General features: G+C 49.8%; 1 protein-coding gene across 3 annotated transcripts in view; it reads right to left on the bottom strand.

Annotated features, from left to right (window-relative positions):
• Positions 1-1,807: 1,807 nt before the first annotated feature.
• The window catches only part of PRRX1 (paired related homeobox 1), a 36,531-nt gene continuing 23,332 nt past the window's right edge, over positions 1,808-15,006 (bottom strand). For 2 of the 3 annotated variants that reach the window (XM_083847731.1, XM_083847732.1), the window contains exons 2-4: positions 7,863-8,038; positions 7,430-7,611; positions 1,808-2,849 (exon numbers count right to left, since the gene is read on the bottom strand). In XM_083847731.1, coding sequence (XP_083703857.1) covers positions 2,711-2,849; positions 7,430-7,611; positions 7,863-8,038 — 497 coding nt within the window. In that variant the 3' untranslated portion in view covers positions 1,808-2,710. Of the gene's footprint in view, positions 2,850-6,078; positions 6,148-7,429; positions 7,612-7,862; positions 8,039-15,006 lie in introns of all 3 variants that reach the window. The other variant, XM_083847733.1, reaches the window with a different exon arrangement.

The following is a 15,006-nucleotide window of genomic DNA, read 5'->3' on the forward strand; positions in this document are numbered from 1 at the left end:
TCGCTTTGGCTTGATAGACAACGAGATGCTGCGTGCTGGCCATCAGCGAGAAACAACAAAACCCATCCCTTGATCCATCTGGGCTCTGTTCAGCAGCTCAGTGCAAGTGAAGTGATGCCGACACAGGTGCTCTGCTTTGCATCTCGATGAGGCAAGACCCCACCAAGCCTGGAGGTGCAAATGCTTACACAACCTTCCCGCGGGAGCAGCCCCACGCAAGTCAATGCAATTCCGCCCATGACCGGAGTGAGGAGTGTGACCAAGGGTTTGCTCAGGGATTTATGTGAGCTCCTTCATGTAAAGGTCATAGCATGGGGCCGGGGGGGATATCTCTGCCCAGAGGTGGGTACCAGGAGCTCTCCAAATTGTCCTCTTGGTAATTTCAGAAAGGGGTGCCCTTACACAGACATCCAAGAAAGCTGCTCAGGGTGATTTTTTTCTACTGCAAAAAAGGTGAGCAAAGACAGGGGAAAGCCACAGGTCACCAAAATGCTGAAGGACCCAGCTGAAGCCTCCGAGGCAGACACTTGGGCAGCCTCAGGCCACCGCAGGGACTGTGTTCGGGCTGCTGTCACTGCGGGGGCATTGGCGGATCCCAGCAGAGGGCAGCAAGGCAAGGAGAGGGGAGAGGATCAGGGCAAGGCACTGACAACCAGCTGAGTAACATCACATTGCACTGGGTCCTTTTTCTTTCTGATCTTGCAGGACATGTTCTCCAATCACTGCCTCTGTTTGTGTAGGGACAGGAACCAAGAGTGAGTTTCCAAGTGAAAGCTGAGATTTCCAAGGTGATAACCTGGCTCTAGGAGCTAGAACCACATACTCATGGTAGAAATATTTTGGTTTAGAAGTGCTAGCTCCCCTGGACTATAGAAGAAAAGGGGAAAAAAAAGCTCAAAACGTAACATCAGGAAGTTCTTTGAATGCAGTGCTTGTTCAGTCTCACTTTCCCTGCCTGTGTTCTCTTTGCAAACAGAATCTCTTATTTTTAAATTTGCATCCTGGTCACAACTGGGTTGCTTCTTTCCTCAAAAATACCCATGCAGGAAGAAAAAACTTTCCACCAGCAACACATGCAGTCACCAGCACAACTTACACCTCTTTGGGTTTATTATTTTTTTTCCAGTGTTAGGTCAGATACTTTGGCTGGCTTTCCATTCATACTCTGCCAGTTTAATTTTCACCTTCACTCTAAAGAGATTTATTTCCCATTTCCTGCAATATTATTTTAGAGTATCAAACCCCACTGTCAGACATCTGCACGTGCCCAACGTGTCTGCAGCAAAGGCCAAGATGCAGACCTAAGACACCGTACCAGAAATATCCCTCAGGACTGAGCTTCATCCTCCTTCCCCAGTGACCCAGCCTGGACCACAGAGTAGCTCTGCTGACTTCAGTGGGGCAGGTGGGGAAGGCAGATGGGGGTGTTATGGGAACTGGGGGGGAGACACGGTCTTTGTGTGGGATGCTCCCTGCTGAGACATGACCCATCCTGAGGGACTGGCAGAGACTTTCCATGGGGTTTCCCTTTCCTTGCGTGTTCCCCAGAGCCCCAGGATCCTATCCGATTGGCACGTGAGATCCTCGCCTTGCTCTACGAAGATGCAAATGCCCAAGAGGAAAATCTGTATAGAAGCATGGCTCCCTCCAGCTCCACTTCTCTGGGGTTTCTCATGGGAAGATAATGTACTGGCCATTTCTAGTGCTGCCTGAGGCCACCGGGAGGAGTTGTGACAAGGGTGAGAGAGGCTGCGGCTGGAATTTCAACGCATGGCTCCAGGAACCTGGATGCAGCACAAACATCCCAAACATTTTCAATGGATTTTATTTCGTTTAATAAAAAACACCAACCAAGCTTGCATGTATATCTTATATATATAAATATATACAGTATATATAAAACAAATGCATCCGGACAATGCCTCTCCCTGTGGCACAAACCGTAAGGCATAGAAAGGAGTGTCCTAACAGTCCTATTCTTGGCACTACAGAGCGACCTCCCCACTACATTCCCCCCCCCCCACTCACAAACGCACACTGGCTTTTCTCTCTTCTTTGGCTTTTCGAGGCGGCAATCCTCAAGGAAGCAACGCAACACTGCGAAGCCCAAGGTCTTCCTCGCATCTCAGGCCGGTCCAGGCAACCCAGGAAGGATGCCCCCATCTCGTCGCGCTAACAGGATTCTCGCAGTCTAACGGGAACGCCGCTGCCTCTGTGGCACGAGGGACTCAGGAGGGGGATGCAGGGTCGGGTGGATACAATGGGAAGCAGTGACCGAACAAATTCTTCTTCTAGGGTGAGCCGGGGCAGGGGGAGCAAGCTTTGCATCTCAGCATGGTGCTGGGCAGGAGGCATCCGCAGGCTGAGATCAGCAGAGGTTTCTTTTTGCAGTCCCATACAAAAATGGAAAACAACAAGGGTGAGACTGTCCCTAACTGAAGAAGCTCGTAGTATATTGAGCAGAAGCAATAAACCTGACAATAACAAGAAAAAAAATGGTGGCATTATCCCAAAAGGAAGGAGGAACCTTGTCACTCACGAGCGGTTCAGTTTGCTCCCGCTTCGGTCCCAATGTTCAGTTCTGGGTTGGGGTTGGCTTTTTTTTTTTTTTGTATTTTTTGTATTTTTTTTTCTTTCAGCACAAACAAGTTGCGAAGCAGGACGGGTGCTGTTGTATTTTCTCCTTCTGCGAAGCAGCTGCCTCCAGTCGTTAATTGACTGTGGGCACTTGATTCCTCTGTAAACTATATTCCTTTGCCTTCAGTCTCAGGTTGGCAATACTGTTGGCCATATTCATGCCCTGCGCCGGGCTGGCGTTGGTACACGTGGCGGAGTAGGTGGCCATAGCACTGCGGGGTGGAGAGAAAGAGAGAAAACATCAGGTCAGACAAAGCAGACGCGCCGCAGAGAGGTTAAACCCTGGGGATCCCACGCCTGCGGGATGTGTTTCTTACGTGAGCAGGGAATTGTCACAACCTTTTCTTTAACACCCTTGTAAATCTCTGTGCTGCGGTCCACAAACTCAGGGACAGCCAACGCCAAAGCTGTTTTAGTCAACAGGAAAATTTCCACTTCCTATTCTCTAACCCAAGAGGTTTGCAATGAGGTCAGGGTGCCCGGCCTGCCAATTAGACCATTGTCCTTAGAAGCATTCCCACTGGAAGCAATATCTTTTTGATGAGACCAATTTTTGGTTTTATTGCTTGAGAAATCACGTCACTGCTGAAACACATGTTGCTTCAAAGAAACACCCTGGGAAAAACTAATTTCAACAATTGTGATACTTTTTGGTTGCAGCATTTTGGAATGAAAATTTCCACTTTTTTTTTTCCCTCAAAACTTCAGCTGATAATATAGAACATGCCTTAAAAGCTGAGGGAAGAAAAAAAAACAACATTTTTGCTTCCTTCAAATCACGTCTTTGTTCGTGAAAAGCAGTACTTTTGGCAGCAGAGGCTGAACAAAGATGTCAGAGTCCTTTCTTATCCTACCAAAAATTTGCAAATCTGCTTTCCAGACCGCTAGAAAACTCGTTTAACCCATGCATCCCAGGTTTTCTTTCTCCCCCTTTTTTTTTTCCCCTTTTTCCTTCCAGCTCCGACCTCCAGGACTGGAAAAGCCTTTCCAACAGCAAATCTTCCTGGAGGGCCGTGGGTGTTTGCTGCACGCACAGACCCAGGCCATGGGCGTGCACGCCCATCCCAGAGCATCCTTGTCTCCGTGGGGCAGAGCTGACCTGCCACAAGTTTAAACACAATTCAGAGCTGTCTGAATCCTTGGGCTTTCGGGAGGTGCAGACCAGTGGTATTAGTAGGTCCTGTCCCAGGCCATGTTTCTCATGTTATAATCAGGGGAAAGAACTTCTCCAGTGGAAACATGACGGCTTGCAGCTGTGGAAATGGCAGGTAAGACCTGTGGATATACAGCTGCTTGCACCCACCCAGGGAAAAGCACCAAAAACTGTCCCCAGGAGGGAAAACATTTGGGACACTTTTAGGGTCTCTAAGAGCTACTGGAAGGACATGGAGGAAAGACAGTGAAATACGCACGTTAAAATACAGGTACATCCTTAAACATACAGACTTATCCTTTTTTTTTTTCCTTTATTCCTTCAGAACAACCCAAGAAACTTCATCCCCTCCAGCAGCCCCGAGTGGAGGAGCTGGTGAGGTGAGCTGCAGCACATCCCTGGGGCTCAGGGATGCTTCGGCTCTTCCCAACATGGAGTGCATCTGCTGCACTTCCCTGGGGATCAGGGCACGATGGGGCAGCACGCCCAGAGCGTGCCCCAGCCGGCCAAGCACCCCCTCCGCTCCCTCTCCGTGCCCACCTTTGGGGTGGGGACCTCACCCTCTGCCCCATATATCAGCAGCAGCAGCACAAGCCCTACGCTGACGGGAAGGTGTTGGGGAGTCTCACAGGGTGCATGGACAGCTGCACATCTCGTCTATAGGGCACATCTCCCCCGCAGTTTTGTTCTGGAAGGAAGGAGAAGAGCCTGAAGGATGCTCCAGCTCAGATAAAAGAGGAATTTTCAGCCTCGGGTGAAAATTGTCCCCATTCTTTTGCAGACATTCATAAATTTGTCTGTATTTATGACTGCTCCACTATCTCCCTTACTGAGACTCAGGTTTCCTCCCCTCCTCCCTCTCCCTCAAGATTTTTTTTTGGCATCCAAACCCGTATGTAACCGCTGCCCGAGTCCGGTCTAAGACTCTGGGGAGCCTCTTGCTCCCAGCTCCCCAAAGGTGTGGGGGAAATTGCTGCTGGCCCCGAAACCTCTGCTAATCCAAAAAGTTACAGAAACACGCTTCTTTAGCAAGTTACTCCACAAGGAGCAGCACACATGAAGGCTGTCTCCAAATATTGTTATGGCTTGAGGGGGTTGCTCCAGAGTCTCTCCGGGGTCTAAATAATGGTTGAAATCATCCCACAGCCCCCCCTCCCACCCTGCTCAGGCAAAAAAGCCATCTCCTTCTTCTCCTCAGCTGCCTATTTTCATGAAACACAGAGGAACATCATGTTTCTGAGACCCAAAATCCTTCTTTCAAATACAGTTTTCAATGGCCCACGGAGTCAAAGGTTGTTGGAGTGGGAAGTGCAGGCTGACAGCGCGACTGCTAGTCTTGTTTTCTTAGGAACCTACGCTAAAAAATGTCTAATCAAAACATTTCAACTTCAAAAAATAATAGTATCTACTTGGCTATCTCTGTGACACAGATCTGCAAATAGCTTGGGTTGACCTGTGGCTGAATGTATTTGGAGAATAAACACTCTGATTGAAAACTTTCCCCAGATCTAGCAGTAAAAACAGCCACGGCCACGCAGCTCTCAGCCGTGCTCCCAGCCCTAGCCCAGACTTGCTGTTAATCAGAGCCTGGCAGGGCAGCTCGAGGAGATGGGGAGGGAGCAGAGGGCCATGCAAACACTCTTCACGGCTATTTTTCACCAAGCGTCCAATATTTCAATAATCCTACCGAGTTCAAAGCCTACTTGGGGCTGTGACAACCTGGCCCAGGTGCCCATTAAAATGAATATGACTCAAGAGATGAGAGAATTATTCAGGTTGGAGAAGACCTCTAAGATCATTTGCTCCAACCTCTAACCTAGCACTCAAGTCCACCACTATACCATGCTACTAAGTTCTACATCTACAAGTTTCTTGAAGACCTCCATCAGGATTAGAAAGCCTGGGGACAAGAAAGTATCCAAGGGTCCTGGCCACCCCACAGTGTGGAAACCAACAGCTCTGCTCCTCTGCCAGTGCTCTCCATCCCATTGCAGGGGCAGCGGGAGGACGATGATCTCTCCTGCTTCAGTGTGTCAGCCAGTGGGAAAGGCTCAATGCTGCAAATGCCTTTGCTGAAATGTCTTGGCTTAAGACAAGGGGAAGACATCAAGACATTGGGGAAGCGTCTTCTCACCATGGAGAGGCACAGACAGGTCTGGATCTCACCTCAGGGGGAAAACATCTTCCCTAAGGCTTTCCCTTCTCCCTTGCACGCCCCAGATGCCTTGGGCTTCCCCTTGCCCAGAACAATCCCGGACAGCCCTTCCCGGTGTGCCCCTGGAAGTTACCTTTGCAGGGTCTTCTCCTAGAAGCCGTTATGAAGCCCCTCGTGTAAACAACATCTTGGGAGGGACGATCTATTTTTAAAAGTGTGAGAGGTAGAAATAAGCCACGCGTGTTCAGCAGGGTGCTGTGACCAGAACAGACTTAGCAGGGCAGGGAAGGACCTGTGCTTCTCTCCCCTAAACTCACCACCTGGACTCCTCCCTAGGACGTAACACCAAGGAGCATTTCATAGAGAGAAAGCCTTAACTTCTGAAGAGGGGCTTTGCCAGACAGCAGTCCTCAGATAAAATCTGGAGGGTAAGGGCCATCTCCAAGACCAAAGTGGTGGTCATCAAAAGCATCCTTTGCAGTACCTGGAGTGCATGAACCTGTGACTTCTTGTTCTGGAACTACGGGGTGGACAAGGGTGACCCCATGGAGCTGAAGCAACAAAAAACTATCAAGGATGCCACGTGTTTGCAGACCTCATTGTGCAAAATTATGTTTGGGGTACAAAAAGGGGATCAAGGCGACTAAGGAAGAGAGGGCCTGGGCCTGGTGTAACTCCTACACGTTACTGGCTGTGACAACACCAGATGAACAGGAAGAAATCCAGCCAAGGGCTCCAAGGTCCTGACCAACAGAGAGGCCGCTGTGCTACAAACACCCACCAACCTAATTTTTAACTGCCTGCAAGTCAGCTGGCTCCCCACAGACCAACATAGCCTGTGGATCTTGTGTCCACACCCAGTTCCCACTGGGTTGCGGATGGCACGGAGGCCTGAGATGTGCACAGACAACCCAGCTGCTCCGAGCAGACCAGGGCTGACTCATCTGTGCTTCTTTACTGCCACCCCTTAAGCAGTGCAGGCTGCAGGAGATGGATGTTGAACCTCAGTGTGCCACCCAGAGACACCTGGCCCTTACTGCGGGCAAACCACATCGCAGCACAATGGCACGTTCACACACGTGTGTGCTTCAGCAACTAGGTCCCAAGGAAAGGTTTCCCTGTGCTTTAAACTGGATGCACAAGGGAAGCAAGTGCCATCTCTTCTGCTTTCGTGTACGTTTACCTGAGTCTCTTTCAGTACTTCCTGAACTGCAGAGAAGGTGCAGCCTCCCAGGGAACCAACTGTGGGAGAGCCACAACGATGCTGCACCAAGCCCACCTGGCAAGCCTGGCAGTGAGATGGACTGGGATGGGAAAAGCTAAGGGAAACCAGTGGGGTGGTGAAACCGCTGCACCCTCCAGCTGCCCCACGTGAATATAAGCAGCCCGTCAGAGCTATTAAAACAAACACATCTGAGAACCACTCTCAGGCTGCTCTAAATTGTGCCAGAAACTGGTGAGCCCCAGAGGGGTTATTCACTCACCTGTAAGGCGAGGCAGTACCCCAGGAGAGATAGTCAGTGGGTCTCGGAGCTGGGCGAGGTACTATGGGCTGCTCCACGGCGGTCACGTCCCCTGAGTAGGATTTGAGCAGAGAGGCGTTCTTGCTGGCCAGCATGGCCCTCTCATTCCGGCGAAACTTCGCTCTCCGGTTCTGGAACCACACCTGGGTCGGGAAGCACACAGACCCACCACGTCAGAACCAGCTCAGCAAGACTGGGCGTGCTGTACAACCCCTTGAGTTCCCCAATTCACTTTCACCTTCAGGCTTGCAAACTAAGAGCTGAGCAGCTCGAGTTAACGAGAGCAGCCTGAGCAGAGGACATGTGGACTTTGATGATTTCTTCTGCCATACTGAACCACCCAGGATGGCACCACCTGGGTGAGGTGTGTCTCCATACACGCTGTGGGAATTACCTGAACTCTGGCTTCAGTGAGGTTGACTCTGCGTGCAAGGTCTTCCCGTACAAAGGCATCGGGGTAGTGTGTCCTCTCAAAGACCCGCTCTAGTGCCTGGAGCTGGCTGCTGTTGAATGTAGTCCTGTTCCTTCTCTGCTTTCTTTTCTTCTTCTCTTCTGAGTTCAGCTGATCATCTAGGAGAGAGAATTGGAGATATGAAAAGCTAGAAGTTTAAGAGCCCGCAGCAGTCAGGTGATGTGCGTGTTAAGAAGCAGCAGGGCAGACAAAGATTCCAGTATGCCTTTCCTCACTGTTTGCCATCTCCAGAAGCTCCTTTGATTTGCAACCTAGACATACCCAGAAGTTGCCCCTAGAGGATCAGCTACCTCAGGAAGGTTTCACATCACTTTTCAGGAAGATTTTCCCCATCCACTCCCTTGCCCTCATCTGTCTTGTAAGCATCTTTCATGTATGTAACAAGTGCACAGACTTAAGGTGCTGGTCTTTACCCCAGCTTCACTGACAGCACGATTTACAAAAGACATTGCAGGTAAACACCTGGAGGACCTGGGCGTGCCCACAGACCCGATCTGCCTCCCTGCTGCACCCATCAACCAGGAGCCTGCCACATCCAGCACTGCACTGCGGGCTGCTCTCCCCAGGGTCCGTCAGGAACGGGGGGACCGGATGAACCCTTTAAGTGTGCCACGCTAGTTCCCATGTAACAAGGAGGTGGAAAGCACACTGACCCCAGGCATTCATTTCCCATCTCTACTGCCTACAACTTAGACCAGATCTCAAGCTACCCCATCCCTCAGCTTCTGTACCTCTATAAAGAAACAAAAAAATAAAAAATGCATCTCCCCATGTGGAATGCTGGAAACCTTTCCCCAGCACGAAGAATCATGAACCCCCAGACTTCACATTTTTTAGAGGGACATAACAGCCCTCAGGGGGAAGCACGAATCCCAGGCCAGCTCTCACTGCCTGAGGAGGTGTGCACAGCTCTGCGTAAGAAAAGGACAAGGAACCAGCCGTGACTCCGGGCTTGGCTATAGCCGAGCTAGTACCACTCTCTGTGCATCACTCCATTTGGCTTAAACGTGAGCTGCGTTTTCCTTGCATGCAGAGCAAGAGACATCAATTTGGGCAGAGATGGGAGCTGTAACCAACGAGCTGTCAGACTGCACACAGCTAAACAAGAGACGAGCACAAAACTTTTCACTTGTATGCTCACACAAGGACACCAAAAGACAGGGAGTTGGACGTGGATAGCATCATGACGGGGAAGCAAAAGCCCAGTAAGGGAGAGGCTGAGCATATGCGTGTTGGACATTGCTGGCTGAAGAATTGTTGTGTACTCCCCAGCAGTCCTTTCCCTTGCCAGCAAGGTGGTGAGCAGCAAACATCGTCCCATAAGAGCACGTATTGTGTTGTGTCTGGCTTGGATTTAGTCTGGCAGTAAATCAGTTCATCCATACGTCTGGAGTCCCACTGCCTGCGCCTAGAGTCACCAGAGTAACTCCGAAACTCTTAGCAACTTGGTAACTCTTAGCAAATATCCACTTTGCACCATCTCCCCGTTTCCCACTGCTGTTTCATGTGCCAAGTGGCAGCACCGGTGGAGCTACGAACGTGCAGGGCGAGCAGTGAGTGACAGCTCCAGAGATCTGAATCCTCTTCATTAGCACAAGCTGGAGGCTACGACACTATTTTTTTTTTCTGCTAGCCTACCTGTGCTGAAATATAACCACTCGCCAGCACAACAAACACTTCAGCCACCATGGGAAGCCACATGGAAGCAAGAGGAGAGCAAGGCACCAGCCTGCAGGAGTAGGAGGGCACCAGCCTGCAGGAGCAGGAGGCCACGGCTGACCCCAAAAAGCAGCCCCAAGCTGGCTGCAGGACTGGAATGCCATTGCCTTGCATTTGTCCTTAGTTAAGGGTCCTGGTCCCCAAATTTCAGGACACCACTTAACCCTGTGCATGTATGGGATCCCACCCAAACCAGCAAGGCATTTCACGCTCCCAAGCACACTGGGTGGGCAACGTCAGAGCGGCCCTACCTGGGAGGATCTGAGCCAATATGCCCAGGAATACACATCAACGTGCACTCATTATTGTACCTAAAAAAGGCACATGCTAGTGAATTATATTTGATGTTAATTAATAAGCCCCTGGGCCCAGATGACAGTCTCACCATGGCTCGAACCACCGTATGCAGTTGCAGAATAACCCCCCAACCATCCTTCCTGCTGCCATACAGCGATCTGACAGCTCCCCTCTTCCTGCCCTTCTCCAGGGGTACATAAGGCACAGAGAGAAGCTGACGAGGAAATTAAAGCCTACGGCTGTTGTCCTCACCACCTGTTTGTGTGGCTTTGCACAGCCCATCTGGTAACGGTTACTGCACCTGAACACCTCTGGAGCAGGGCCCATCCGTTTGGGAACAAAAGGACATTCCTCTTAAATTAAAGCAGGTTTTTCAAATTCCTGCGGGTTTTATTCTCCAATCCCCTCTGGGGCAGCCTGACAATCCCCAGCAGACTCCCTTGCAGTCTGGGGACACCCGGATCATGTCCCCAGCTCTGGGGCAGCATCACCACAGGTCTCACGGAAAGCAGCAGCAAACTCCTGCACCTTCCACTCTTGACTGATCCCCAAAGCCTTACAGAATGAGGTCAGTGATTCCCCCCTGGCCCTACTGGTGAGTTTTGATGCAGCTGTGCTGCTGCGCACCACGCCGCATGGCAAAGAGAGGAGAACAAGCCTCGGGGCACGACTGTCCCTGCGAATGGCAGAAATGTTGCAAGATCAGCTGCTGGGAAGGCCAACGTCAACACGGGTATTTTTCCTCCTTCTGAGCTCTCCATCTGATGCTTCTTTCTGATCTAAACCCTGTGTGCGCGGGCCGGATGGATGAATCAACAAAAGCCTTTGGAAGCCCTTGGGAGCCCCCCAAGCGTTTGAAGCATCCCTTCCTGCCCAGGAGACCTGGCTGGAAGGAGCCCGAGGCTGTCTGGCCATTGCTCAGATCCTGTGCGACGGCTACACATGAGGAATCGTGAGCACATCGCCCCGGGGAATGAGAAGAAGAGGCCAAAACCTGTAAAAGGCTGGAGAACAAGAAGCCCTCCTGCCAAGCACGTTAACGCAACTTGCCTGGTTTCCTTCCGGAGCAAAGCGAGACACCGGTGGTGATTCACGGCTCACCTCGTAATTGCTGGACACGAAAATAGAAGGGGCCAAGGAGTAGAAAGCTGCAGGCAGTCGCTGCAGTGACTCACGGCCAGGTCACCTCCACTGCCGGCTGGCACGGAGCAGGGATGTGAGCCACCCCCATCCCAGGATGGAGAGGGATGGAGGCGGCTCGACGGCTATGCGCAACTTGCCGCGGGGGGCCAGGGCTCTGAGATCTCCTCTCACTGCACATCTGGACCAGCACAGCACAGCTGGAGCCAAACGTCTTCAGGAGTTACGTGGTTAGTAGAAAGAAAAATAAAATAACAGCCGTATTAGCCTGGAGCTGGGTTGGTCAGCCCTACTGAAATCCTTGCGCTGCCACACAGACACGCCATATGCCGATTAAAAACTGCTAACGAGGGAATGCAGCCACCTAAACCCCACATGTCTGCAAATGTCACCTTGCTCACAGCAGTCCTGGGCAGCCTTCAACATGTCAGCAGGGTATTTTTTCTTTTCTGCCACTATTACTTTATCAGAAGACAGCACTGAACACGGAAAAATGGTATTCCTAAATAACGCTGACAGCACGAGCGTCTGGAGTCAGCAGAAACTGAGAGAAGAGGGAAATAGCTCTAAAGCTTTTGAGATGGGTCAGAAGTCTTTCATCAACATTCTTTTAATCAGAAATATTTGATTACAAACAGCATTCTCCAAAGCCATGCTGCTCGCAAACACGTCCCCCAGAGAGAGTGAAGCGCACGTTTCTCCTCTCAGGAACCCAACACTGTAAAATCTGGGAATTTCATTTCAAAATTCCAATGTTTCACGCTGGACCAGGGGATTTTGTTTCCTCTTTCCACATACGTGTTTTGCCCGTACGATTTCTACATTTGCCAATGACATGCAAAGCCTGGTGTCATACACGAATGCACTTCTAGGACGCTCCAGAGCCCTTTTCACTGCTCCCAAATATTACAGCATGCAGCATCCTATCCTTTTTTTCCTTGCTTATCTCATCTCCCCTTGCAATGGGGCAGAACCGCTGTCCTAGCATCTGCAGCTGTCACCAGGGTGTCATCAGATGGCTCCTGTTGGGACGTCGCATTGAAAACAGAATGCGTTAAAAAAGAAAACAGAGCTCAGAACGAAATGCCTACATGCAAGTTACAAGATCGGTATTTTTTCCACCAGTACATGCAACCGCAACATATTTTGGATTTCCAGTTTGCAGGAATGCTTGTACATACTTGCTTCCATTCCAGGTCAGAACAAAAACATATTTCCAGATGGGATTTACACTGTGTGGGCAGTTCTGAAAAGTTGTGACCAGTTCTATTAAGTCCTGAACTGGTGATTATAGCACATGAATCAGATCCGAACCGAAAGTAAACAACTGGGTTTCATTAAGGGAGGGATGGAGACTTTTACCCGCAAATCATATACAGTAAGGCAGGGTTTGTCACATCAGCTACATAAACTGTAAACTGAGAAAGAATTCCAGGAAGAAAATAAAGAATCAGACTGCAATCATAGCGTTAAAAATAAGAAGTTACCAGTAAAGTTTGAATATGGACTAAAGAAAAACAAAACATCTATTTCACGGGAGAAGGAAATCTAAAAACTAAAAACCTAGCAACTAAAAATCCTTTCAAATTAAAAAATCCTGCAAGCCATAAAAACTAAATTTTTTTTTTTTTTTTTTTTTTTTTTTGCGTAGCAGGGTAAGAAAGAAAAAGGGAGAACAGAAGGGAGAGGAAAAGTCTTTTCATCGGGTTCACAGTTAAATTTTAAGAAGCTTGAGTAGAAACGTTTCTGTGGGTCCTCCCTTGGCCGTCCCGACAGCTACAGCCCTTTGCAGGCTCATATTCCTTTTTTTTTTTTTTTCCACCAAAATATTTCAGGTTTAATCAAAATTAATTCTCATTTTGTAACCCCAATATCCAGACAGGCATTCACCGGATGGCGACAAGGGTGCAAGATGAGCGGCCTTGCTCACGTCTGGGCGAGACTCCCTTCTCTCCTGCCCTTTCTCCGAGGAGAAACTCACCGTTTCCGACAAAGGGAGGCTCAAAACTCAACTTCCCAGAAGTGAAAGTTGGAGGAGACAAATTCCCGGCAGCGGCTGAGCCTTACGTATGAGTATCTGTGGGGAAGGCTCACGGAAAGCTGTCTGCCCGACATACAAACCCACCTGATTACACAACTGAGCTGGGACGAGCCACAAGGGACTTTTGCCTCGTGGTGGATGCCGGAGGTGACCCCGCTGTGCCACAGGGCATGGGGTCCCTCCACCACCACCCGTACATACAGAGGTGAAGTCGCTCCCCGTCAAGAAACAGCCCCCAGACAGCACCAGACCTGAGCCCAGCCAGAGCAAAGTAACCTTACACAAGATGTTCTCAACCTGGCAAGTCTCCTTGCAGCCCCAAAACATCACTTTGGCAGAAAAAAGCCTCGCATCTCCTTTCCCTCAGCTTGTTTCCCATGTCTGTGGGCGAACTGGACAGCCAGGCCCACCTCTGGTTTTGTGGCTTCCCTTCCAAGCACCACAGAGCAGGATGCGGCTCCTCCAGGCAGGAGCCTGCCGCCCAGCAGCATCTGTCACCAAAACGGCCTTACCCAGACGTCAGCAGTGACACAGGGTGGGCACGGGGACCCACGCGGGTAAGATTTTGTGCTCAGAGCTGCATGAAGTATCTAAAGGCTGCCAGGAGAGCCTGAACCTGGTTTGTATGTATTTCTATGCATGAAAAGTATTTCAAAAGGGAATAAGGCTTAACATCGGGGTGCAAAAATGCTACACGGAGAAGTCATAACCACATAAATCAGACATTACAAAGACAGGCGGTACAGAATGAAGGTGACACTGAGAAAAACCTTGAAATATACTAAGATCTGAGATGTTAATTAAATCACGTACTGAAGCCAACCCCGACGAGCAGCCATACAACTGCGATAATGGCAGGTTTCTATTTGTAATTACAGGTCAGGCTACAGAAACTTTTGAACTATCATTCTGCTCCCATCGCACAGCGCCGGCTGAGCTATATTCTAACCTTTGTTGCTTTTTTTTTTTTTTTGTACCATCTGCGCACAAGACCTCAAATCATTTCAATTACACAGCAAATCCAAGTATCTGAAGTTCTAGCCGTGTCAGGATCACCAAAAACACAGGGGGAAAAAAAAAAAGAAAGAAAAACAAAGAAACAGATGCTGTATTTTTCTAATACCCTTCACTTTTGATTATCTCATAAACTAATCAGGTTCACTTCTTTCACAAAAAGAAATCATTTTGTGAACTGAGCGTGGGACTTCAGAGAGGCAATACTGGATTTTTCATACGAAAACCAAGTTTTAATATTAAATGGAAAAGCGTGTGTGTTTCCAGCGTTACCCGGGGGACTACGGCAGTTCATCTCCAAAGTGTCTGCAATGTGGAACTTATCAGGATAATTTTTAGCTGACCGCATACAAACAATTACATATCATTACCGAGCTGTGAATAGCTTTAGCATGGATAGCGTGCCTACAGCCTCCTGCGGCACTCAGCTCTGCCTGCCAGACTAGGGGAGCTCGCTGAGGTCCCGCACAGCCTCGGCTTCACCGGTGCCGTCTGGAAACCCTCGCTGCCCTCCGCCAGGACGGGGCAGCACGAGCTCCTTGCCAGCAGCTACGAGCCCTGTCCTCTATCGGATGTAAGACAAAGCTCCTTTTTGGGCTGGTTTCAGCTCCCATCCGGTGGGAACCTGCAGAGCACATGGGCAGTTACGGTGGCAAAGATGTGCGTCCTCCCTGAGCATGTCAATGTCTCTGCTTGCGGGAGGTGGTAGCAGCAGTGACATTGGACAAAAAAAATGTAATCGTGATCCAACAGAAAGCCAGAGATTCTTCCTAGAAAGACACGACGCTAAGTGTTAATTACTGGGAGAACAACGTTTGTGGGGGCAGACGTACACATCCTCCTCCAGAAATTGGT

The sequence above is a fragment of the Anser anser genome, assembly GCF_964211835.1.
Source record: "Anser anser genome assembly, chromosome: 8".
NCBI classification, from domain to species: Eukaryota; Metazoa; Chordata; class Aves; order Anseriformes; family Anatidae; genus Anser; species Anser anser.